Source organism: Nycticebus coucang, chromosome 3 (assembly GCF_027406575.1).
Source record: "Nycticebus coucang isolate mNycCou1 chromosome 3, mNycCou1.pri, whole genome shotgun sequence".
Lineage (NCBI taxonomy): Eukaryota > Metazoa > Chordata > Mammalia > Primates > Lorisidae > Nycticebus > Nycticebus coucang.
Genome location: NC_069782.1, coordinates 96,987,158 through 97,014,090, shown reverse-complemented (window position 1 = coordinate 97,014,090; position 26,933 = coordinate 96,987,158). Strand labels below are relative to the sequence as shown.

Below are 26,933 nucleotides of genomic sequence, written 5' to 3'. Positions count from 1 at the left end.
GGACTTGTCTTCGTTCTGCAGAGTATGTTGTTAGGACCATGGAGCGGATGAATCTATCCCAGGAGTAATTGAGTTAGTGACACGGAAGTGATGTAACTCAAAAGTAACGGCTGGGGATGGGGGCAGGAGGTGCCACTGGCTCTCAGGGCAGCAAGCTCAGCTCAGGTCTCCCTTGACCATAGAGGAACCAGCAAGAGGGGGACAAAGGCACCTGTTAGCATCTCTTGATGAGGCCAGGCTGCCCTCTGTGCATAGCAATGAGAGTAGGAGTGGGCAAGTCAGGGCTGGGGGTGACTGGCCAGGGGAGTTGTGGGAAGGACTAAGTATTTTTCCACAGGGGGCCAGCAGTAGGCATTCACCTGGGAGAGTGGAGCAGGGATTTCCATAAATGCATTTTAATTGCATTAGGGCAGACAACTTATCTTCTGGGAAGCCTGTCTGCCCTTACATGGCTCAGGACAGAGCAGGGCTGGGTCAGGGAGTTCCAGGATGACTTGAGTTCTAGGGTATGCTGGGGACCCTGGCCTGCCACTGTCTTCACTGAGTGGCTTCACTTCTTGTGAAATAGCTCCCCTTGCCTCTAGGCGGTCATGTCTAGGACAGGGGCTCAGGTCTGTTGGGTGCTGACTGTGTATCCTGCCCTGTGCTAAATTCTTTACATGCACCATCTTACTTATGATTAGGAGTGGGGCAGGGATTGCGACATATAGATGAGGAAGCAAAGGCCCACATAGAGAAGATGGGGGATTCCTTCAAACCAAGAGGGAGCTCGGCAAACAAAGAGGTAAAGACAAAAATTAAAATCCCATGTAGTCTTAAAACCAGGCAAAACCAAGATTCCTATCTCAGTCTATTTCTCCTATTTTTACTTGGTGAATATGCATATGATATTCATGCTGAGTCTTAACACGTTCAAGTGCAATGCATTCATGTATGCTTTATAAAATTAGGATCAGAACGTTTTATCTCCTTTTCATTTACCTATAAGAAAGGCATTCTTCTATGTCTTTAGTCTTTGAAATATATAGTTTTTTTTTTTTTTTTTTTTGTAGAGACAGAGTTTCACTTTATGGCCCTCGGTAGAGTGCCATGGCATCACACAGCTCACAGCAACCTCCAACTCCTGGGCTTAAGCGATTCTCTTGCCTCAGCCTCCCGAGTAGCTGGGACTACAGGCGCCTGCCACAACGCTCAGCTATTTTTTGGTTGCAGTTCAGCCGGGGCCGGGTTTGAACCCACCACCCTCGGTATATGGGGCCGGCGCCTTACCGACTGAGCCACAGGCGCTGCCCTGAAATATATAGATTTTTAATTTATTTATTATTAAATCATAGCTGTGTACACTAATGCAATCATGGGTTTTATATACCCTTTGACACATTTTCATCACACTGGTTAACATAGCCTTCCTGGCATTTTGTTAGTTATTGTGTTAAGACATTTATATTCTACATTTAGTAAGTTTCACACGTACCCTTGTAAGATGCACTGCAGTGAGGTCCCACCAATTACCCTCTCTCCGCCCATTTTCCCCCTCTTTCCCCTTTCCCCATATTCTAGTCTTTGAACTATTTTAAAAGCTGTTATAACATTTTCTTGTGTGGATACTTAATAACTTTTAAAAATTACCAGTAAATTCTTTTTTTTTTTTTTTCCGAGACAGAGACTCATTTTGTCGCCCTTGGTAGAGTGCCTTCGCATCATAGCTCATAGCAACCTCTTGCCTCAGCCTCCCAAGTAGCTGGGACTACAGGCGCCTGCCACAACACCTGGCTATTTTTTAGAAATGGAGTCTTGCACTTGCTCAGGCTGGTCTCATACCATGAGCTCAGGCAATCCACCCACCTTGGCTTCCTAAGTGCTCAGTAAATTCTTTTATCCTAGGGCATTTAGTTTGCTTTGTTTTTTTCTGGTTACAGTTTTTCTTCTTTTGAATAATGCACAATCTTAAGTGTCCTATTTGGTGAGATTTTACAAATGCATGTATAGCCTTACAGGGGAGTTATTTTTTAAACATTAAAACTTATAAGCAATACTTGTGAATATCTTCAAACACAAATCTTTGTGCAAGTAGTAATTAGCACCGGTTGGGTTACATGTTACAGAAAACAGCCCCAGCTGGCTTAAGCAAAAAGGGGGGATTATTAAAAATATGGCCAGCAGAGGGACCCCAGGGCGGGGCAACACAGCAGGGGCTGTGCTTAGAAGGCTGCTGGGGGAGTCCTGGAAACTCCCTCGTGTGCCCTGCCCCAGGGTGAGCTGGCCAGATCCCTGCTCAGGAGAACCAGTTCATCCAAACTCCAGCTATACCTCCAGATCCAGCACAGTGTCCGTGCCAAGGCCCCATGCCCCCTTCCAGTGCACTCAGCCCACCAGCTTCCATGGACTGAGCTGGGTTGGGGAGTAGAGCCCGGCTATTTCTGGGCCCTCCATCCTGCAGGCTGGCTGAGAGCTACTCAGAGGTCCCTGCAGTGCGGGGGTCTTCCTTCCCTCCCTCTTTCACAGATGTCAGACCCATATCATAGCTGAAAGCTCTTCCCACTGCCTTCAGCGTCCTCCTTTACCCTTCCCTGGTGTTTTCTCAAACAATCCTCATGCACACTTAGTCCCATTGACCCTGTGGTTCTGAGGACTTGACTAAAATCCCTCCCTCTGTCTCTCTGGGCATCTGCTTTGTTCTTTCTGGGGAAGGTCGGCCCTGTGCTGACACTGCTTGGTGAAAATGACCACTCCACTTTCTCAGGCGTGTTTCTCTCTCATGCCTTCTTAAGTGAGGGACTGCTGGGCCTATCGCCAAGGGTGGACAGAGATACAGGGAATTGTTGCTCAACCTTCCCTTGGATGGATGGAGGAGCAAGGAGGATGGAAAGGCTGTAGCCATTTGGGTTGGTGCCTCCAATCTGCGCACTGCAGTGCAAACCTCTGGTCATCGCCTGAACAAAGGGAATGCCCATTCTGAAGGTTCTCCATATGCACCTTGCACTTGCCTCCTTCAGAAATCTCTCATTTTACCATCTCGAATAGTAGTTAAAGAAGAGCATCCTGGTCCCCAGACTTACCCTACACTGCCTACAGTTTCATGACTCAAAATGGAATCTCATCCTTGTTTAATTTTGTATTTATTTTTGACTAATGGACTTTTGAAGTGTTTATTGGTCATTTTTTCTCTTTTGTAATCATCTATGTCTTTTGCTAACTTTTTTCTTTTTTGGTGTTTGTCTTTTTCTTATCGATTTATTAAGATGGTAACCGTTTGTTATATATGTTGTGTTTATTTTTAGCTTTAAAATATTATCAGATACCCATTTTCTACCTCTGTTCCTGTGATCCTCAGTCTACACTGGGGCTGGCTGACTCCCAGATCAATAACCTTTGCTGACTTCACTACTCTCTTTATCACAGTGTGTATGTGGCCAGGTGGTATGTTTGGCTGTTTTACCGTCATCATGTCATTCAATCCTACTACAGTACCACAAAGTAAGAATTATGATCTGGAAGGAGTAAAGGACGTGCCATCCCAAAATATGCCAGATTGGAATATTGAATATTGTGAGTTGAAAACATTGGAGAAATTGTAGCTTCAGAAAGGGCACGACAGCTTATCCTTTCCTGCCTGCAACAAAAGGGGGTACCCTCCCCATATCAGAGCAAGAAAATAATTCTTTTCACCAGAGACTTGGAGTTGGGGGCTGTAGTGACCATGAATAGCAGTGCTTAATGAAGTGACCCTTATTTTTCACTAGTTTTACCCTCATATATCTCCTAGTGACTCCCCTAGAAATGTACTGCCCCTAGCCAGATTTCCTTGGTCCTGTCATTTCTTCTCAAATTTATTGTTCTTTTTCTAGAGAATATAAACATCTTGCTTTGTCCATTTCTTTGGGCTTTTTTATGAAGATCCCATGTACCCATAAAACTAATAAAATATATATGATTTTCTCTCGCTAATCTGCCTAAGAGCTAAGTGGGTGTTGGAGGTGATCTCTGGCTCCCCTACCCTTCCCGCTTGATAGACAGAGATGCCGAGGCCCAGCAAGGGTCTGAGTTGACGCCCTTTCTCATTTCGGAGATGGATGCTGGGACCACTTTGGAGGTTGGAATTCTCCTGCCATTTTCAGTGATGGAGGGAGCAGGGCCTGTCCTGCTGGAGAGTGCCTGAGCTGGGTGGAGGAGGACTGGGGGGAGAGCTGGGGACGTTGAAAACCCCCCTCAAGTTCTCATGGTTCTCTGACTAGATGCTATATAAACCCCTGTGTACTTTGAAGAGGTCCCCCTCAACAGCCACAAGAACTGCTTGCTTGCTGTGACTCACGTGGACGGGTTATTTATGACTTGGGCCTTCTGAGTTTCACTTTGCACCTCCTCTTAGCTAATTCTTTCCTTCTCCCACCTCTGCCCACCTGGCCAGTCACAGAGCCTGTGTGGCAGTGGGTCTGTGCTACTCAAAAATCATTATCATTACTCCCACAGTTTATGAAAGTACCCGTCTCTCCATTCCCACCTCAACATTACATTTGAGGTCATCCATCTTTTTAATTTTCACCAATTTGATAAAGGGAAAAAAGTCTTGTGTTTTTGTCTTAATATGATTTTTACAGATTACCCATGAGGTTGGAAGACTTTTCCATATACTTATTGGCCATTTGGATTTAGTCTCTTATGTTATTTGCCCTTTCCCCCCTCCTGAGTTGTTATCTTTAAGATTATAAGCATTGATTTTTAATATACTCTGTTTCAAAGATAGATATACAGCCTATCCTTTCTCCCAGTTTATCTCTTGTCCTGTAACTGTTTTCCGTGTATTCTGTCATAGAGAAGGTATAAGTTTTAAGGTAGTCAGAGGTCTGCATTTTGGGTCTTGTGTAAATAGGCCTTCCCTACCCAAAGGTTGTATATCTCTTCCCCATTTGGATGCTTCTGCAGTGTTGTGTTCTGTTTTGTTTGCCAAATTTCCGGAACAAAATGACAATGAAGACATGAATTATCAGAACCTCTGGGATACCGCAAAGGCAGTCCTAAGAGGGAAATTTATAGCACTGCAAGCCTTCCTCAAGAGAACGGAAAGACAGGAAGTTAACAACTTAATGGGACATATCAAGCAACTGGAAAAGGAAGAACATTCCAACCCCAAACCCAGTAGAAGAAAAGAAATAACCAAAATTAGAGCAGAATTAAATGAAATTGAAAACAAAAGTATTATACAACAGATCAATAAATCAAAAAGTTGGTTTTTTGAAAAGGTCAATAAAATAGATAAACCTTTGGCTAAACTAACCACGAAAAAAAGAGTAAAATCTCTAATCTCATCAATCAGAAACGACAAAGATGAAATAACAATAGACTCCTCAGAAATTCAAAAAATCCGTAATGAATATTACAAGAAACTTTATTCTCAGAAATATGAAAATCTGAAGGAAATTGACCAATACTTGGAAGCACATCACCTTCCAAGACTTAGCCAGGATCAAGTGGAAATGTTGAACAGGCCCATATCAAGTTCTGAAATAGCATCAACCATACAAAACCTCCCTAAAAAGAAAAGCCCGGGACCAGATGGCTTCACATCAGAATTCTACCAAACCTTCAAAGAGGAACTAGTACCTATATTACTCAACCTGTTCCAAAAGGTAGAAAAAGAAGGAAGACTACCCAACACGTTCTGTGAAGCAAACATCATCCTGAGCCCCAAACCAGGAAAAGACCCAACAAGAAAAGAAAATTATAGACCAATATCACTAATGAATATAGATGCAAAAATATTCAACAAGATCCTAACAAACAGAATCCAGCAACACATCAAACAAATTATACATCATGAGCAAGTCAGTTTTATCCCAGGGTCTCAAGGCTGGTTCAATATACGTAAATCTATAAGTATAATTCAGCACATAAACAAATTAAAAAACAAAGACTATATGATTCTCTCGATTGATGCAGAAAAACCTTTTGATAATATCCAGCATCCCTTCATGATCAGAACACTTAAGAAAATTGGTATAGAAGGGACATTTTTTAAACTGATAGAGACCAACTACAGCAAACCCACAGCCAATATCGTATTGAATGGAGTTAAATTGAAATCATTTCCACTCAGATCAGGAACCAGACAAGGCTGCCCATTGTCTCCATTGCTTTTCAACATTGTAATGGAAGTTTTAGCCATCGCAATTAGGGAAGAAAAGGCAATCAAGGGTATCCATATAGGGTCAGAAGAGATCAAACTTTCGCTCTTTGCAGATGATATGATTGTATATCTGGAAAACACCAGGGATTCTACCACAAAACTCTTAGAAGTGATCAAGGAATACAGCAGCGTCTCAGGTTACAAAATCAACATTCATAAATTGGTAGCCTTTATATATACCAACAATGGTCAAGCTGAAAAAATAGTTAAGGACTCTATTCCATTCACAGTAGTGCCAAAAAAGATGAAATATTTGGGAGTTTATCTAACAAAAGACGTGAAAGATCTCTATAAAGAGAACTATGAAACTCTAAGAAAAGAAATAGCTGAAAATGTTAACAAATGGAAAAACATACCATGCTCATGGCTGGGAAGAATCAACATTGTTATTCCTGGTTTGCTAATTTAAAAAAATCTTGAATGAATTTTTAACTTCAAAAAGTTTTCTGGCATCTACTGAGATGGTCTTTTAATATGATAATATTGAAAAGCACATTAACAGACATTTTTCAATGTTGAATAATCTTTGCATTCCTCAATAAATATTACTCAGTCACAATGCTTTATTATTATTATTATTATTATTTTTTTTTTTTTTGTAGAGACAGAGTCTCACTTTACTGCCCTTGTTAGAGTGCCGTGGCGTCACACGGCTCACAGCAACCTCCAACTCTTGGGCTTATGTGATTCTCTTGCCTCAGCCTCCTAAGCAGCTGGGACTACAGGCGCCCGCCACAACGCCCGGCTATTTTTTTTTTTTTTTTTGTTGCAGTTCGGCCGGGGCTGGGTTTGAACCCACCACCCTCGGTACATGGGGCCGGCACCCTACTCACTGAGCCACAGGCACCGCCCTATTATTTTAATACTATGTATGTTGCTGAATCTGAATTTATATATATATATATATATATATGTATTTTGTTTTTTTTTTTTGAGACAAGAGTCTCACTTTGTCGCCCTCTATAGAGTGCTATGGAGTCACAGCTCACAGCAACCTCAAACTCTTGGGCTCAAGTGAGTCTCTTGCCTCAGCCTCCTGAGTAGTTGGGACTACAGGTGCCCGCCACAATGCCCAGCTATTTTTATTTTGCCATTATTGTTTGGCATTGTTGTTCTAATCCCAGGCTGGATTAGAACCTGCCATCTCCAGTGTATGTGGCTAGTGCCCTAGCTGCTGAGCTACAGGTGTTGAGCCTGAACTTATAATATTTTATTACTATTTAGGACTTTTGTATCTGTGTTTATGTGTTTTTCCCCTTGTGTTATCCTTCTCGGTTTTGTTGTCGAGGTTATGGTAGCCTTATAAATGTGTTAGGTAGCGTTTCTTCTTTTCAACATCTGGAAGAGTTCATTTAACTTACAGATGATCTGTTGCCTGAAGAGTTAATAGAGGTCTTAAATTTGGGCTGGTATTTTTTTAGGTACAAAGATTTTATAAATGCTTCAGTTTCCTGTATGGTTATTGATCTTTTTTTTTCTAATATTCCTTTTTTTCCTAATAGTCTAAGTTATGGTAAAATGCCAACATTTCCCCAGAATAGCACAGACAAAAATCTTCTATCTAGATTTTGAGGTGGTGCCCATAGTTCAGTGGGTAGGGTGCCGGCCACATACACCAGGGCTGGCGGGTTTGAACCCAGCCTGGGCCAGCTCAAACAATGACAACTGCAACAAAAAAAATAGCTGGGCTTTGTGGCGGGTGCCTGTAGTCCCAGCTATGTGGGAGGCTGAGGAGAGAGAATCGCTTAAACCCAAGAGTTGGAGGTTGCTGTGAGCTGTGATGCCATGGCCCTCTATCCAGGGCGACAAAGTGAGACTCTGTCTCAAAAAAAAAAATATTTTCAAATTTTTTAATGTATAATAATATTTATTATTACATATTAATCACATGTTATAGTCTCTTAAATATTATATTTATTAAATATATAGCATATTTAAAAGCTTCCTCTGCATGTTTAATTTTGTCCCCTTTGTCAGCTTTAATGTTTACGACTATTTTACATATCTTTTTCTTGGTCACCTTTGCCTGTTTTACTGTCTACTTTATTTTTAGGTGAAGTAGCTTTAACACCCTGCACTGTCCTTTTGCTCACTCTGCTGTGGCTGGTGACAGGTCACTGGGACCAACCTTTGGAAGCCTTGCCCTACATACAGAGCTAGCTGCTTAGACTTGTGTCCTGGAAGCTATGCCAAGTTCTCCCCAAAAAGGCGCCTTGTGAAGCTGGCTAGGCGTGGGTGTTGGATCCCCAGGAGGTGTTTCCAGCTGGGTGGCAGCCTGTGGCCCTTTTCTGGGCTCTCAAGATGAGGCTGTATGTTTGTGTTTCATGGGGGGTTATGCCATTATTCTTTGGGCTAAATTTCCTCACAAGGATTTTTTTTTTTTTTTTTTGGAGTAGAGTTTTTGTTTTTATTTTCTCTATACATATACATATATTTATTTGGTTTCCACATTTTGCCTTCACAAAATTAAAAAGGCTTAAAATTTAATAACAATAACAACGTTTAAGATAAGGACTACGAACAAAAACCTTGTAAATAACGAATAAAGGTAAATACATTCAGAAAAGAAATCAGACGATTGCTGCAACGAAATATTGAGCAGTAATAATAATGATGCAAAAAAAGTAACATTCACATTGTCAGATAAGGATATGTCTATCATAGAATGCTTTGACTGAGGTTCAGTAAGGAGTCATCAGTTAACTACTTTTTTTTCAAAGTCTCAAAAAATAGACAACTTTTATAAATAAAAATAGAAGGTAATTTCAAAAAACAGATCATGCCAAATCTTATAGACAACAGAAAAAGAAGAAATACTTCAAAATCATTCTACTTCATCTGGATATACCTGATATTAAAATTGGAAAAAATATATTATTATAAAGGGAAATTACAAACGTATTTCACTTAGAGTTGTTTTTTTTTTTTTTTAAGTATATCCAAACACAGGCCTTTCAAAGGGCAGAGCACCGGCAGAGGAGGCATGGCGTGAGACCAGAGTTTCAGGGTCAGTTGTTAGGTGAGGCTGTCACGTATTTCTAATAAGTAGTAAATTTGTTTCATGATGCAAAATACAATGACCTATGTTTTTATACATATATGTGGAATTTCATGTACTTTTGCCCATTTTACCATGTCGCCAACAGTTCTAAGAAACTGCCCCTTCTGTAAACTGGGGAGTAACCTCCAGGTCTGGCTCTCCAGGTTTCCTCAGGAAATCGCAGAGGCCACGCAGGGTTGGCTTGTTCTGTCAGGACTGCGGCTCCGACAGACCCAGCGCCCCGCCACCCTTCTAGCTCAAGTGGAGGACGCCTCTGACAGCACGAATCTCCCAAGTCCGCCCACTGCGTTCTGCCCACTGAGCCCTCCAGCCCCGCGCCGGTGGCCGTCAGATAGGCCTGGGCGGACAGGGTCCAGGCCCACTTTTTCAGATGTCCTGGGGAATGCCGTCCCAAGGCTGAGACTCCGCGAGGTCCGCCAGGACTCACCTTCCCACGTTAGGAAACCCGGGCACTAACCTCACAAGGGTTTTGAGAGAGAATCTGAAGAACGCAGGCTCTGAGGAGCCAAAGCATCCTGCTGCCTCTGAGCCCCTTGGCAGCCCTGAGGTTGGGGGAGTAAGGCTGTGGCCATCAGAGATGACTCCACTCCCTTGGGGGTTGCCTGCCCCCCCACCCCGCCTTTCTCCCTCCTTCTGGTGCCCACTGTGGCCAGGACAGGCTCTTGGATCCCCCCTCAGCACACTGGCTGATGTTCTCCCCGGCTGGGCTGGCTGTCTCCTTGGCTGAGGACAGGTCAGATCACAGCTTCATAAAGAGATTTTCCAGGGAAGAGTTTCTGAGGAGGAAAGTTGGCGCCAACAGGAGCAGGTTTCCCGGCGGAAGGTGAGAAACTTTGCAGATGAATTTGTGTGTCCCCACGGCACCTTGCACAGAAGAGTGTGTGTCTCCTGAGTGAACCCTCCACCTCTCTGGCCATTATCTATAAAGTTGACTGAGCTTTTTCCCTCAGACACTCCACTGAACGCAGGTGGGACCTCCCAGCCATGGGTGCAGTAGAAGCCTTCCTGCAGGGTTCTGAGGTACACAGGTGCAGCTGCTGCCATGTTAGGGCCTCCCACACTTGAACGCACGTGTGACCTCACACCCTGCTTCCGCTGGTGGTGTGCCAGGCTGCCAGGAGGAGCCCAGGACTCAGAGAGAAGCTGCTTGTGCAGGTCGCTCAGCAAGTAAGGAGCATGGCCTCCCACTTCCGGTCTGGGAAGGCTGTGGGAATGTTCTCCCCTCCAGGTGGTGCCAATGAGGACCTTTTTGCCCAATTTTGTTGCTACAACAAAGACAACCAATAAGTGCTTTCAGGAAATAGTTGGGAGATGTAATTAGAGGAGAAATGAACAAAGTATAAATCATTAAGCCTTTTTAAGGAGAGCCCTAACAGATGCAGTACAGATGACAGGCAGGAGGAGCTACCTGGGTCTTTGTAGCACCTGCTCGAAGGAACAGATCAGGGTCCCAAGGGGTTGATTATTCACTGTAAACTAATCTGCATGATTTGCTTAATAAGCAATTTTGCATGCTCTAAATGGCTTCCAAAAAACTTGAAAGTAGTTTGGGTTCTTAAGAAAGTTATATAATTCAGGCGTACTTATAGCTTTGACTCAATCTGTACAAAAGCAAATTATGTAACCAAATGTGTGCACCCTGGTAATATTCTGAAATTTTGAAAAAAGAGAAAGTTATATAATTCCTTGCCATCTCATTTGCCCTGTCATTGGGTCTGCAAACCTTGTTTTTTAAACCATAAACAGATGTTTATGTTTAGACTTGCGGCTCCAGCTCAGACACAGGCTTTGCTGTTTCTCCCCTGCCAGCTTGCTCTTCCTAGTGGTGGACAGGGGCTGCTGGAAGGTTGCAGACCTGGCCCAGGGGCCCCCATCCTGCTTGTGGGGTCCTCATTGCCAGCTGAGGGGTGGGATGATAGAGAGGAAGGCTGGTGTGCTCGGCATGGTGCTCGACGTTGGGCATGCCCAGGGCAGGCTCCCAACTGCTCTTTCAAGTTCCCTGGAATTCTCAAATCCAGCCTTGCCCACCTTCTTCTGGTCCAGAATGTGAATGTGGCAGCCCACTCAGAGCCCCATGCTCTGGCCCCTGGAGAGCTGTGTGCAACCTGTGGGACTCACCTACAAATGCTGGCGTGGGCTGGGGGGAGGCCATGGTAGCTGGGAACCTTACAGTGGAAGACAGACCAGCATGGAGGGAAGGGCCAGAGAGAAGGGAGGGCCCCGAGGACACCCTTGCCCTTGCTGGGTGGAGAGGAAGGATTTAGGGTACCTGGGCACCGCCTCAGGCCCTGAAGCTGCTGAGGGGCTGTCAAAGGAAGACAGATGGGGTGTGTGTGTGTGGACTGAGGCAGGAGGAACACATACAGAGCCCTGGCTGCAGACATGCTGGGTTCACGTCCCACCCTTCCTAGAAATTCAGTAATGGGAGACTTTGGGGAAGTTGTCAGACTTCTCTGAACCTCAGTTTCCTCACTTACAGTGTGAAGCCCTTTGGAAGATTAAATGAAATCGTTCATAATTATACAGGACTGTCCAGCGGCAGGGACTTAGGCAGTGGTAGAGAAAGGTAAACAAACACAGGCTTCCTCACCTTGACATTTGCTGTGAGTTTGTGCCTCCTATGCAAGTGTGCCTGGGGCAGGAGGACCCTGCCTGGCTGGCTCTGGTGAGAGTCTCTTCCTCCAAAGACACTGTCTCCCTAAGCTGTGGGTTTCTGTGCAAGGGGAAAGAGTTGACTTTCCTGGTGGGGGAGGGGCTGTGTGGGGGGGATGTTCCTCTCTGCCCCAAAGGGGAGAGGGGAGAAGGGAGGAGTGGGAGAGAGTGAGGAGAGGAGGGGGAAGGGCCCAGCCCAGTTCTTCTCAGGAGCCTGGCTTCCAGCTCCCCTCTCTCTCTGTCTTTCTCCCTCTTCCCTTCCCAATGTCATTTCCCACAGCATCTGCCCCCTCCCCCAAACAATCAGTTCTCAGTCATTTTAATTCACTTTGGTCCACCAAACGTTTTCATGTCCATGAATTTCTTTTTCAGCCCAGGTTTTGTGGGAACACTGAGATGAGCAAGCCAGGCCCCATGAGCTTACAGTCCTGTGAGGGGGAGGATACATGGCAGCATTCATTCATTCATTCAGCTTGTGTCTCCTACTACGTGTCAGGCTGATGTGGGGGGCTATGGAGCAGGTGAAGAATAAGGCAAAATGAGACCGTGCCCCAGGGGAGAGCATTGTCCCCCTTTTGGCTGGGCCTCTGTTCTGGGGAAGAGAGCTTAAAGGGGGACCAAGTGGGCCAGGGCTAGGCAGTCTGTAGGGGGCGTAGCCCTGCCTAGGTGTGAGGGCGGAGCCTTGGTGTGTGTGTGGGGGTGGGGGGGAGAGGTAAGTCCTGATCTGAGGGGTAGACAGAGGGGTGCAGGAAAGTCAGGGCAGAGGCTGGCTGAGAAGCTATGGCAAGACATGGAAACAATTTGGTGGTTTCTCAAAAGGTTAAACATAGAATGACCATATGACATAGCAATTCCATTGCTAGGTATACTATGTATTTAGAAGAATTGAAAGCAGGGGGCTCAAACCAATACTTGTGTGTCAATGGTCATAGTGTGTGACTCACAATAGCCAAATGTGAAAACACCAAGTGTTCATTGATGAATTAATGGACATACAGAGTGTGGAATAGGCATGCAATGGAATACTGTTCAGCCACACAAAAAATAAAATTCTGATACATGCTACAACATGGTGGACCTCAGAAACATAACGCTAAGTGAAATAAGCCAGCAACAGAAGATAAATATTGCACAATTCCACTTATATCAAGTACCCAGAATAGGCAAATTCATGAGACAGAAAATAGAACAGAGGTTTCCAGAGGCTGATGGGGAGGGAATTAGTATTTAGTGAATATAGAATTTTTGTTGAGAATGATTTTAGATATAGATAATATACCTAAAATGTGATGGTTACACAACATTGTAATGCATTTTATGCCGCTGAGTTGTACCCTTATGGATAGTTAAAATGATAAATACGTATCTTTTGCCCTATTAAACAAATTGCACGGCAGCGGAGCGTGGGGAGGTTGCCCCCTGAGAGCATCCTCTAAGGTGGGTCCGGTGCTGAAGACAGCTGTGGGGACCAGGAAAGTGTGGTGTCTGGGCGCCCTACAAGGTGTACCCTTCATGGGGTGGCTGGAGAAGGCCTGGGACAAAAGTGCCGGGAGATGCCTCATCTTCCTGGGCTAGTGTGTTGCCAAAATGGGGGTGGGTGCACCTGCCTCCTGGGGTCATTGGGAACATTAAAGCAGCTAATATATATACAGTCCTTAAAAGACTCCAGTAAGTGCTCCAGAGATGTTATTCATTAGTGTTCACTTCTGGTGTTTGTGAGAGAAAAATAATGGAAGTGAAGGGGCTGGGAGCAAGGTCTCTCTCAATTTCTCCAACTTGGAAAAACGCTTTACCACATGACAGCGCATTTAGCCTCAGAACCCACATAACCATGGAGGAGGGAGAGGTGGGGACCTCTTGTTGGTGGCAGGACCTTGAGCAAATGTCCCCAGTGCCTAACAGTGTTCATCCCTGTGAATGAAGGAGACAGACAAGGATGCTTTCCGCTGGGTCAGCCTCGTTTCACGAGGGCTGAGTCTCACAGGGAGGTTGTCCTGCCAGCAAGCTGACGTCACTGCCCTCTTAAGAGGAAACCAAGAACCAGCTGTTGTGGAGATTTTCTGTGAATCCAGATGTGCAGTAGGGGCCCTACGGTAAACAACAGACTCAGTTATGTCCCACACAGAGCAGCAGCTGTGTGGGTTCTGGTTGGTTGGGGCTGAGTGCCTGGGCCATTGGGAAGAGGTAATACACAGGGTCAAGGCTTTTCTGAGGGTTGAAAAGGTGGTGCCCAGGGACATGTCCCCTGTGTGGTGCCAAGACCCTCTGAATGGAAAAGCTACTATGAAATCATTATTCTAGCCCCCTTGTTTATAGATGGGGACCCTAGGGTCTGGTGGGAGTTTTATGTGATTGTGGTGTACCCAAGGGAACTGACTGAGGTGGGGGTCTGACCTGGACCAAAGTCAGATTCCTAGGATTGGTCTCTGTGGCCAGGACTGGGATGAACATATGGAAGGGTTCTTCTTTTGTGGCTTAGGTGGGATGGCAGTCTTGGGCTGCTCTCCAGGGCGCCGTCTGTGATAAGTTTATCTCTTTCTGTGCAACTCTAACTATAACCACCCCATTAGAATCTTACCTGGGAACTTGATCCCAACAGCACCAGCTGTACCTTCCCACGGGGCACGTGCTTACTTGTGCTCCAGACCCCAGGAGTGCTGTGGCCAGCTGGGCTGTGGACATTGTGCTAGAAAGGATCACATCAGGCCTGGCAGGCAGGCAGGGGAGGGGATCCCAGGAGCAGGCTAAGCTGGTGGGCCTTACCCTTCTGGAGCCAGAACATGCTCAGGCCAAGTGGGCACCAGCCCAGAGAAAGAGTTGCCTCAGCTGGAAGTGACTCCAATTGGTGACAGGGTCCGTTGAGAAGCAAATGGTCAAGAGCTGCCATCACCTACCGTGAGAGGTTCTCATTTCCATTGGGGAGAGGGGTGGCCAGCCCCTCTTCCACCTCCACTGGGGTAGTGTGTGGCCCTTCTGTGACTCCAACATGGAGGAGAGAGGGGAAGCTGCTACATGGGCTGAAACCAGCCCCGTGGTCCTTCTTGCCCAACCAAATTGGAGACAGGGCCAGAGGTTTAAATGTGTTAACTCCCTGAGCCAGACAGGGCTGGGTGTTATAAGGAGGTAGGTTTCTATGTAGTATGTACATAGTATCTCATGCTTATTTTTTATTTTTTTGAGACAGAGCCTCAAGCTGTCACCCTGGGTAGAGTGCTGTACCATCACAGCTCACAGCAACCTCCAACTCCTAGGCTCAAGCAATTCTCCTGCCTCCACCTCCCAAGTAGCTGGGACTACAGGTGCCCTCCACAACACCTGGCTATGTTTTGGTTGCAGCTGTCGTTGTTTGGCGGGCCTGGGCTGGATTTGAACCTGCCAGCTTAGGTGTATGTGGCTGGTGCCTTAGGCACTTAAGCCACAGGCACCTAGACGAAAGCTCATGTTTAAAACCTTCCAAATTCAGACTAGCTACTTTGGGAGGTAATAAACTCTCTGTCTCTAAGAGAGTTCAAGCAAAGGCTAGAAGATTCCTTAGTGGGGTTCATTCATTCACTCAGGCATTCATCTTATCTTCTATCCAATATTTTTTTTCATCACTTTATGCCCGGTGCTGGACTAGTTGATCCAACCGTGAACGAGATAGAAAAAGCCCTTGGCCTCATGGCACTGTGATGGGAAAGTAGTGGGGGCAGGAGCAGGGTGGAGGGGGCATGACCTTGACCTGGCTGTCACAGAAGGCTTCCTGGAGGAAGTCACCTTTGAAGTTGAAGACCTGACTGAGGAGGTCTTAGGCTGGAGAACAAAAGTTCCAGAAAGATGGCGGCACTCATAGCTCAGTGGGTAGGGCGCCGGTCACATACACCTGGGCTGGCGGGTTCAAACCCAGCCTGGGTCTATTAAACAACAATGACAACTGCAACAAAAAATAGCCGGGCATTGTGGCGGGTGCCTGTAGTCCCAGCTACTTGGGAGGCTGAGGCAAGAGAATCACTTAAGCCCAAGAGTTGGAGGTTGCTGTGAGCTGTGACGCTATGGCACTCTACCCAGGGTGACAGCTTGAGACTCTGTCTCAAAAAAAAAAAAAAGTTCCAGAAAGAGGAGGCAACCTGTGTGAAGGGCCAGAAAGAGCCTGCAGTCATGCAAGGGGCTTTGCACTTTATCCCAAAGCCACAAGGAACCGATGAAGTGTTGTAAATGAGGCAATGCCATGGTCGGATGTGTATCTCAGCTAGATTCCTCACAGGCAGACCCTGAGATAGGGATCCGAGGGGAGGTGGTATCTGTGAGAGATTGTTCCAGAAAATGCCAGTAGGCAAGTGGAGAAGTGAGACAGGAAGGGGGGGCAGCCAAGAAATTGTGTGTGGGCATGCAAGTCCCACTGGGGGCAAATGGGGCTGACTCTTGCTGGGGAAGTCTGGGAGCAGGGCGGTATATGTTACTCCTCAGACAGGGAGGGAGCTGTGGTATTCATACACTAACTCCCATCAGTCATCAGGTGCAGGTTTTTCTGGACTGCATATGCGTGGCACTATTCCCTATACTTCTGACCTCCTGATAGGGCAGGAGGAGTGGGCCACAGAATGGGCCTCAGGCAATCTGTAGACAGAGTGGGAGCGGGCCCTCAGGGGATGTGGGCAGGGTGCTGTAAGGAGGAGGGCCTTTGAGGGCGTGCAGGAGTCTGGAGACCAGAGAGGAGGCCTTAGGCAGAACGGTCCAAGGAGATGAAGATGCTGGCAGCCCAGCTGGCGAGGCTGTGGTTCTGAGAAGGAGACAGGTGTCAGCATGTGGAATGGCTTGAAGACTGGAGTGATTGGTGAGCAAGAGGAACACTAGCTTCTCAAAGCTGCAGTGCCCTCCCTCCCCAAGGTGGGCTCCCTCACCCCCAGCAGGTTCAAACAGCCAGGGATGCTGGGCTCACTGTCGCATCTTGAGACGTTGATGCAGCCCCAGGTACACGAGGTATTCCTATGGGGAGATGTTCGTATAGGGAGATGAAGATGCCATGGCAACTGCTTAAAAATAAAAAACCAGCTGCCCTTAATGCCAGCACCAAGTCTTGAAGGGGCTCTTAGGAACGTGTGCGTGTGAGAGAAAGAGAGAGAGAGAGGAAAGCAATTCAGCCCAGCCCCCGACACTGAGTGTCCTCCCTACCCCAACTCCTTCCTGCATGTCACATCTGTCTACCCTGTCAGACACTTTGAGGGGACAGGGGCTCTGCAGGGCTTGCCTCTGGGTCCCCAATCTGTGCCTCCTGTGCTTCATGCCCTCAGAGAGGGAGAAGACAGGTACTGGGGACAATGGTGAGGTGCTTCTAAGGACCTGGGCCCCAGAGTTGGGTGAGAGGATGTTTAGGAAGGGGCGTGGCGGCGTTGAGGCAGCAAGGGAGAGGAAGGGATGATGTGATCAACCAGGAATTTTAGCTGCAGGCAACAAAAGCTGAGTCTAGATGAAAAAAAAAGTAGAAAAAGAATTTATTGACTGGATATCTCAGAGTCACCAGGGTGGTGGGGGAGGCTAAGCATTCAGGAACACTGTCCCCAGATCCTGCCTGGGAACTGGCCCAGTGAGGGTACTGCTGTGGAGCCCCGGTGCCTGCCCTCATTCTCCTGAACCCCTAAGTCCTGGACAGTCCCACCAGCAGCCCTTTGGCCACTGCCCTGGAACTCGCGCTTCCCACAAACCATGACTCAGGTTTCCAAGGGCATGAATGTCAGTGGTCGCAGGCAGCATCTTGGTGCATCTCCCTGCACTTGGATTCTCAGCCTCTACCCCTCTTTCCAGCGTGTTTTTTTCTAGTCAGTGGACTCTGTTCTGCCTGCCCCTTTGATGGGCCAGGAGTGAGGGAGAATTAATGCCCACCTCCAGGAGTCCTTAACTAATGACTGATGGGAGGTAGTGTATGAACACCTCAGTTCCCTTGACCCTTGGCTGGGATAACTGGGTGAAGTGCATGTTCTCCTTGGGCTCCTGGTACTTCCCAATAGATTTATACCTATTGACCAAGACTCCCACCCTTTGTCAGAGCTGGCCTATCCTGGACCTGTGGACCTGCCTTTCCCGGAAGGCACTGTCCACACCCATGTTTGTTTCTAACCAGTGCAGCAGGGAGCCGCAAGTGTCCAGATCTCTCTTGTGCTGTCATTTGAGTGTATGACTGTGAACAGAAGCATGGAAGAACAGCGTTTTCAACCAGGCTTCTAGACCTTGCTCATCCCTTCTGCTCCACCTGAAGATTTAGGGTCAGATAATGTCACTGCTTGGCTTTTGGTCCTATGGGTCCTACACGAACCTCAAGGAGCTTAATTGACAGGGAGTTTCAAAGAGTCAGGAGGGCCATGCCAGCTCCTCTGAGCCCTCTGACACTGGCCCTTCCTGCCAGGTCTAGGAAGCTGCCCTGAATCTTGTCACCCCCTCTGTGGGCCTGTGTGCTAAGGCCTGTGTCCCAGACCCATGAAACAAAGACCACTTCATTCCATGTTGGAACTCAAGACTCTGGATTTACTGCATCCAAGGCTAGGGATTCCCACAAAGACCACATTGTTGGAGCCAGTGGTCTTTCTCCTTGAATTGTGAGACAGGAGACAGCTTTTCAGCATGAGTAAATGGGTTCTGTCAAAAGTACAGTTTTCAAAACTGGTGGCCCTAGATCAATTATAGCCCACATACGTGTTTTTTTTTTTTTACTGAGTTTGCCCACAAGGGTTTATTTTCACAAAGTGAAATCAATTCCCACTGCTAGAAGTCAAGTTGGGGTTTCTGGTTATTTAGAAAAACTAGAAGACCTGGCAGCCCTGGGCTCACATTCTTGCTTGGAATGTTTGGCTGGACAGAGGGGCAGCCTCCCCGTGTAGATGAGATGTGTGCCCTGCTGTTCCCTGTTGCTTTTCATCTGGAAGCTGAATGTGCATTGCCATTTATCACCAAGTTTATTCTGCTGTTTCTTGAGTCAGAGTTATGAAGAAAGTAAAATATTTTTGGTCCCCCCATTTCCAGCAAAAGTAGAAAAACTGTTCCTTTCCTTGCTTGCCTGCCTGTTTTCTATGGGTTACTATGTGCGAGTTCCCTATCTTCAGGGTGTGTGAGGTGCCCATTCTCCCCTCTGCCACAACCACCATCGTGGACAAATCGTATTTATTGGTCCTCTGTTAAGCAATGGACACTGTAAGACAGGTCAGGACAGCCTTTGATGTGTCTGAGAGGCAAAGCCTGGTGGGCAGAGAAGACAGAGCAAACAGCAACTTGGGGTCACGGGGGCTCCGCCCAAGGTGATGAAGCATTTGCCATGCCAGAAAAGGGCTCAAGGGGGGTTCTGAGGAGAGGAGCACTGGGCAGCCTGGTGGGAGTAGACTGTGGGCCTCTGACCAGCTCCTGGCAGAAGCTGTGGGCTATGAGGCAGAGACTGAGGACCCAGGAATATTGGCGGTCTGAGGCAGGCTGGTCAGGGAGATTTGGGGTTGACCTCTAAATTCAGCCTCCTCAGTGAAAAACAGTCTGGGCCGCAGTTTTCTATCTGTCTAATGGGAATATGAAGACAGGCCCAGCTCCCACTCTGAGAGTCCCTGTAGTCCAAGTGTAGGGTTCCTCTCAGAGCTCACCATTCTCACCACACGGCCCCGCTGCGGTTTCCTGGTGGCTCTCCCAGAAGCCCTTGGGGGGCGTACTCCAGGCAACTGTCCCCTGACAAATGGGGCAGGCACTTGGCGTAGTAGCGGAATTTCAGGTGACCATGATTCAGGTTGCAGACCTCCTCTTTCCCTTGTGGATGAGACTTTAGAGTTCGGTCACAGCTCCCAAGGAGGTCATCGTCCCAGCCATGGTCTGCATCCCAGACCTGCACCCTCAGGGGCCCTCTTGTGGCCAGGAGCACGTTCCCGAAATCCAGCCGTGTCATCCACTTGGGGTTGTTATTGTTCCACACGGTGCCCGTCCTTAGCTCCTGGCCACCGAAGAAGACCTTCACATAGGCATCGGTAGCAGTGGAAAAGTCTCCCCACAGATTCCATGCTTGGATGAGGATCACCTCCAGCTGGGCTAGGCCCCTCTGCCGTGGACAGCAGTCCCGGGTAGTGGCCGCCGAGCTGTGGCACATGCACTCGCATGGGTTATGGGGGCTCTTGTGCTGCCCCGGGGGGCACGGCCGGCTGCAGTCCCTCCAGCGGGCCCTGTCTGTCACATACTTACTCACAGCCTGCCTCAGTGCCTCCCGCCTCGGGTCCCGGTTTTCCAGGAGCACATGCAGAGGCTCCAGGGTATAGTCCACCAGGCCGGGGCTGCCGGTCAATGTGGTCACCCAGGCTGAGAAGTGCTCAGGCCCGGTCTGTTTCCCGAACAGCAGGTCGTGCATGGAGGTGTGGTGGCCGCCAACCACTTCAGAATAGCGTTCGTGAAAGGACTGGTGGAAGGAGGCCGTCATCTTGTGCTTCTTCTTCCTCTCCTCACAGGTTTTGGATTCAGCCGACGAGCTGGCACGGCCGCTTATGCTGACCTGGGCCTCGACGTTCAGGCAGTCCTCCACCTCGTTGGCCGTGAGGCCTTCCAGGGTCAGCTCGCAGGTGCGCAGAGCAGTGATGGCTGAGATGCGGCCGCCCAGCTGCACGGCCCGGGTGAAGTGAGTGCCGTAGTTGGAGATGAGCCTGAGGTAGCTGGGTTCGGTGGAGGCATTGAAGTGGGGGGGCAGGTCCCTGAGGGCCCTCCTGAAGTCAGGGTGGAGTGGGGGCATGTGCACCAGGCGAAAACTAGAAGGAGACAGAGCAAAGCATCAGTAACTTTAAGGTCACATATAAGTGGGCAAAACTATCAGTGAAACTTAAAGCTGGGGGCCTGGCTCCAAAGCTTGCTCTGGGGCATGCAGCTGTCAGGGAAGCCTGCTCTCACTCCTCAGTGACCTAGATATTCTATAGGCATTTTCTCATTACAAAATAAAGTTTTTTCTTTCCTTTTCTTTTCTTTTTTTTATTGTTGGGGATTCATTGAGGGTACAAGAAACCAGGTTACACTGATTGCATTTGTTAGGTAAAGTCCCTCTTACAATTGTGTCTTGCCCCCCAAAGGTGTGGCACACACCAAGGCCCACCCCCTCCCTCCTTCCCTCTCTCTGCTCTTTCTTTCCCCACCCATCCCTCCTTTTTTCTCTCTCTGCTCTCCCCTTCCTCCACCCCCACCGTGTCCTTAATTGTCATTAATTGTCCTCATATCAAAATTGAGTACATAGGATTCATGCTTCTCCATTCTTGTGATGCTTTACTAAGAATAATGTGTTCCACTTCCATCCAGGTTAATACAAAGGTTGTAAAGTCTCCAACCTTTTGTTTTCTTGTTATAAAAGCAATGGTATTGCACTGACGGTATTCATTTAACTTTGGAACCTAGTCATGTGGCCTTCCCTTGTCTGTTCCCCTGCATTGAGCCCTGTGTGCCTCGACTCCTGCCAGCCTGGGCCACGCAGGTAGGAGCTGCACTGGCTCGTTGTGGAGAAAATGAGAAATCAGAGCAGATGACTTGGGATTGGGCCATGTAGGCCATGAATTTCTCAGGTGTGGACCTAGGCCCCAGACCACCTGCTCCATGAGTTCAGCAGGTGAGCCTTGACACAGGCAGATGTGAATATTGGTTGAATGGATGAATGAGGCCCAGGGAAGAGATTTGATGTGCTTAAGGTTGCATAGAATGAGAAGGGAAAACCTAGCCGGGTCTCCTGCCTCTGTCCCCATCCAGGAGGAACCCCATGGAAGCCTGGCAGGGCTCAGGGAAGAGGCAGCTGGGTGCTCACTAGACCTAAATGGCACCACGCTAAGGCACTCAGACATGGCCTTGCTTCCCCTCCACCTGGTGTCTCTCTGGACACTTCCAGATTTGGGACTTCATGGATGGGTGGAGGACACAGGGCTGGGTCACCTGAAATCTGAAAACCAGGTCTGTGGTTTCCTCTTGGTAGAAGCAGCCTCCAAGTCCCCACCCTGGCATTCCAGGGCTCCTAGAGCACCTGGAGTTTTTTTGCACTGGTTTAAAACCGCCCCACCTCCAGGATGGGAAGGGAAGAGGGATGAGGGGTACAGGGATGGAGGACAGTTGCTATCTGCCTCACCTGTAGAAGCGACACTCCACTGAGTCAGTGCTGAAGCTGTACTGGTCCTTGTGGCTCTTGTCGGCTGCAAAATTGGCTGCCTGAGAATGTGAGCCAGCCATGGTCACATGTGTGTTGATGTTGGGATTGGGAGTCACATCCAGCCCCACCTTCCAGTCATTGCGAATGCTGCCAGCTGCCTCCCGAGCCACGGCTTCAGTGGAGCTGGCTTTGGCCCTGGCCACATGGTGCTGGCAGCCAGAGCCCTGGGCATGCCAGTCGGTGACTGCCAGGGGCAGGCGCTGGAGGGTGCCTGGCTCTAGGGCATTTTCACAGAGGGTGCAGGTGCCGTCAGGCCGCAGGAACCTACGTGTGTCCACCGGGAAGGATCCTGAACGGCGGAGGCTGGTCACATCCACACCCTCCCCTGCCAGCCATGAACCGGGCACAAACTTGAGCTTGCGCTTGCACTCGGAGCGTGCGGCCGTGTGGCAAGGGGCAGGGGCCGGTGGGGGAAGCAGCAGGAGGAGGATGCCCAGGAGGAGCAGGTGGGCGGCCATGGAGCTGCAGAGACGGGGGCATTTAGGATGGGAAGGGAAGTGGGGTGGGGGGCACAGGGAAGGAGGACAGTTGCCATCTGCCTCACAACTGTACATCAGGGCACATGGGAGGGGAGGGCTGAGCTATCTCTTAAGTCACTGAATGTCAGAGTTAGAATGGCCCTGCCTGGCCTGGTCCACCCTCTACATTGTACAGATAAACTCAGAGAGAAGAATTGCCTTTCCCAGGTCACACAGCCAAGAGGAGCCCCTTGCTATAGAATTCTACTCTCTAAGGCTGAATGGTGATCCAGATGGATGGTTCTGTCCCCAGGAGACAACTGCTGCTGGTGGGAGGGAGCTCTGGGCACAGAGAGGGGACAGAGTAGGTTTGGGAGGGGCCTAGGGACCTGGGAAGCCTGGATTCTGAAGAAGTTTTTTTTCTGGCCCCTGAACAGGTCCTCCTTTCCCCACCCCAACTCTTATTCTGTCTCTATCTCGAGCTCTAAAGCTCATAACAAAATTGGGAAAGAAATGAGGTCGTGTATCTCCCTTATTCTCCCCCTTTTCCCTTATGGAAGGTGGTCAGCCTGAACTCTGGAATAAGAGCTGCCAATACCCCTGTACCCTCAGATCTGTGTGGGGAGGGACCTTGAGGTTTGCTGTTCAGATCCCTCCCAATGCCTCTCTCCTCTGACAGTCCCTGCCGAACTCCATGTACTTCTCTAAGTGACGGGGACCTTCCTACCTCTTGCCTACTATTGGGTGACGATTGGCTAGAAGGTTCTTCCTCCTGTGGAGGTGGCCCTGGGGCCCCACCTGGGCCCGCTATGATCGGCAATCTCCTCTCTCCCCACCTGACCTGGGCTCTTCAGAGGCCTTTTCCCTTTGGCAGCTTCTGAGAAAAGGGAGTATGGAGAACAAGAACTCCCCTAGGAACCTTCCAGGCCCTACCAGAGGGTCAACCTGAAGGATGAATTCCAGGCAGCATGGCTGTCCCCAGGGAGGTAAGCAGGTGCAGGGGAATCTTTAAGGGCCACCCATCTTTCCTCCTAGGAGGCCAGCATGGTCATAACCTTAATCCAGAGAACTCTGTCTCCACCTCCCCTCATCTTGTCTCTCCCAGAAAGCCTGTGTGCAGCGTTCTTAATGGACACTATGTGTGCTGGTCTCTTCTTTTTGCATATGAGGAGCCGGGCCCAGAGTCGGCATAGGCTGCTGAGCAACCCAGGTGTGTTCCTGCTCCATCAGGCTTTTCCCTCATAGGGGCTGTCCATTCTCTGCCACCCAGGGCCTCCTGGCCCCCGGCCCCCACTCCCTACCTGGAGTCTGTGTGGAGAAACTGCTGCTCAGACGTCCTCTCCCCACCACCAAGGCTCCTGGAATCGTAGCATCAGCCCACCAGGCAGGCCCACTTCATAGATCTTCACCCCGGCCACTGCTCACGTCATTTCTGCTTCCTGCCCTGCCCCCACCTGTGGTCACAGATTCTCTGCGCTCTTCCCCTCCCACCAGCACCCACCCTGTCATCACCCCTCATCCGGGCCTGCTGACAGCCCACAGGAAGCAAGAGACAGGGCCAGAGGCTCATCTGCCGGGTGGAGCTCCCAGGGCAGGGTCTCAGGGTCAACAGATGGAGCCGTCAGGGCTCAAGGACCTTGAGGTTCAGGTCTGTGTGGATGGATAGACCAGCAGGGGCAGTCCCCTTCTTCTGACACACAGCACTGCGTGTGAGATGTAAGAGGTGGTCCAGAGGGAGAGCTGAGTGTGGGGAGCCAGGCTGCCTGGGCTTGGGCCAGCTTGGTTATGCACAAGCTGTGTGGCCTTGCAAGGACCTTGAGCCTGTCTCTGCCTCAGTTTCCTCATCGAGAAGTGGGGATAATCATAGAGACCCCGGAGATGGTTGTGAAGAGGAGTGAGTCAATATGTATGGAATGCTCAGAGCGGTGCCTGGCCCTCAGTGAGTGGCAATGCCTGTGACCAATTCCCTCCTCCCCCAGCAAACTCTAACCGTGCTGCCCACTTCCTGCCCAGCCCACAGCTCAGCCCAGCTTGGGCTCTGGACCCAAACATGTTTCCTGGACAGGGTTTCTTGTTTTGTGAGGAGAGCCAGCAGCCCCCACACTGGCCCCCAACCCTGGCTGAGGTTTTGGGTGCTGGTGAGAGAGATCAGGCCTGGGTCTTCTTCACGCGTCTTGTGTGAGGTCAGGGTGGGGTGAAGTTTCTGTGTTAAGTGACTCACAGGGCTACTTCTGGCGGAAAGTAGGGAATCACACTAGTTCTGAGGTGAGGTCAGTGGGGTATGTGGGGGGCCTGTTCTCAGGACTTCCAACCTTGTATTGATAGGAACCATGACCACATGTGACACCATGTGTCACTGTCACATCTCAAGGCTCATCCCTTGAGCTATGCCCCCCCGCCACCCCCCGCGTCTCTGTTCTTACGGGAACTGGCTTGCATGTCTTCTCGGAAGCTGGCCCCTCTTCTCTCCTCAGTTTCCCCCCTACCTCAAGACAGAGCAGCCTCCTGATCCCTCCAGCTCCTGCCTTACTTGGATGTCCAGGCTGGGAGGAGTTCAGTTTCTGACCAGGCTAGCAAGACCAGATGAGGGAGTGGAAGCCTTGCAAAAAATCTGTAGGAAAAGAGAGGCGAGGCTCTAATCCCAGCTTCACCAGAAACTTGCCGTGTGCCTCTTGGAGTAGATATTTAATCCCTTATTGATCCTCAGTTTCCTCATTTATAAAATCAAAGGGAGGACTCTGGAATTCTAAAAATCCTTCCAACTATTGATGAAATGTGCATTTACTGGGTTTTGAGTAGCTTATGAAGTGGCCAATGTCCAAGAGATGCTAGTGGTTGTTGTTTGGTGGGCGTGGGGGCATGGGGGGTGGTCATCCATCAAAGAGCTGTGATGACATCAAGGCTTACAGCTGGTTCTGGATTGTGTAACTGATGGCAGCTGTCCTGGCCAGGAGAAGCTTGGCACTTGAATTGTGCCTAAACGTAGAGACACAATTTTCAACAAGTGCACATTTTGTTAATTGCCAGACACCATCTATGTGTTTTTTTATTAACAGCTTTATTGGGATGTAATATCATATAATTCAGCCATTTAAAGTCTACGATTCAATGGCTTTTAGTATATTCACAAGAGTTGTACACCCATCACCACAATCAATTTGAAAACCCCCCTTCATCACTCCCCAAAAAGAAGCCACGTACCCGCTGGCAGTCAGTTCCTCACAACACTAACCTGCTTTATGTCTCTGTAGATTTTGCTACTTTGAACACTTCATATAAATAGCATCATACAATATGTAGCCTTTTGTATCTGGCTTAATTCATTTAAAATAATATTGGCAAGGTTGATCATGTTGTAGCATGTATCAGGCCTCTACCCCATCTCATGGCTGAATGATATTTGATTGTATGGACACTGTCCCCATGTTTTGGCTATTAGGAACGCCTGTGTACACGTTTTTGTGTGAACATATATTCCTAGTTCTTTGGGGGACATACCTAGGAGTGAAATTGCTGGGTCTTATGGTGACTCTAGGTTTAACTTTTTGAGGAACTGCCTGTTTTCCAAAGTGGCTGCACCATTTTACATGCACAGCTTTTTGATTATAGCCACCCTGGTGGGTAGGAAGTGATATTGCCTTGTGGTTTTCATTTGGACTTCCCAGTAGCTAATGAAGTTGAGCTTTTCATGTGCTTATTGGCCATTTGTATATCTTTTTAGAAGACATGTCTATTCAAGTTCTTTCTCCCCTTTTTTTGAACTGGGTTATTTGTCTTTATTGTTGAATTATAATAGTTTTTTCTGTATTTTTGGGTTCTAGATCCTTAGCCGCTATAAGGTTTGTAAATATTTTCTCCCATTTGGTTGTCTTTTCACTTTCTCGATGATATCCTTTAAAGTACCAAAATTTTTACTTTTGATGAAATTCTATTTATATATTTTTTCTTTTGTCCTGTACTTTTAACGTCGTATCTAGGAAGGCTACGCCTAAGCCAAGGTTATGAAAGTTTACTCCCATGTTTTCTTCTAAGAGTTTTATAATCTAGCTCCTACATTCAGGTCTTTGAAATGTTTGAAAATTTTTATGCTTAGAAAGAGGTCAAACTGCATTCTTTTGCATGTGGATATTCTATATGGTTTTGGTAATTATTTTTAGGTTACAAAATATCTACTCTTGACAGAAAAGTTCTATAGATATCTGCTATCTTTGAATGTTTATGTCCCTGCCCCCAAATTCATGTTGAAACTGAATTCTCAATGATATTAAGAAGAGAGGCCTTTAGGAGATAATTAGGTCATGAGGATGCTACCCTCATAAGTGGGATCTGTGCCCTTACAAAAGGGCTTCAGGGAAGTCTGTTAGTTTCTTTTTGCCCTTACCTACTTCTGTCATGTGAGGATGAAGCAACAGT

The 26,933-nt window shown here is 48.1% G+C and overlaps 2 protein-coding genes across 2 annotated transcripts in view; one reads left to right on the top strand and one right to left on the bottom strand.

The window, feature by feature from the left end:
• The window catches only part of PALD1 (phosphatase domain containing paladin 1), a 361,757-nt gene that overhangs the window by 118,819 nt on the left and 216,005 nt on the right, over positions 1 to 26,933 (top strand). The gene's annotated exons all lie outside the window — the stretch shown is intronic.
• PRF1 (perforin 1) lies at positions 17,396 to 23,945 on the bottom strand. The gene is made up of 3 exons (XM_053582759.1): positions 23,822 to 23,945; positions 21,982 to 22,524; positions 17,396 to 20,632 (listed from the first exon to the last, which is right to left on the bottom strand). The coding sequence occupies exons 2-3, from the start codon at positions 22,518 to 22,520 to the stop codon at positions 19,498 to 19,500; spliced, it is 1,674 nt and encodes a 557-aa protein (XP_053438734.1). The 5' UTR covers positions 22,521 to 22,524; positions 23,822 to 23,945; the 3' UTR covers positions 17,396 to 19,497.

Bases quoted from the DNA above. Each gene is read 5' to 3' on its own strand.
- PRF1 (XM_053582759.1), bottom strand. From the start codon at position 22,520: ATGGCCGCCCACCTGCTCCTCCTGGGCATCCTCCTCCTGCTGCTTCCC. The intron at 20,633-21,981 runs GTGAGGCAGATA...GTCTCCTTCTAG, and splicing joins GTGGAGTGTCGCTTCTACAG to TTTTCGCCTGGTGCACATGC.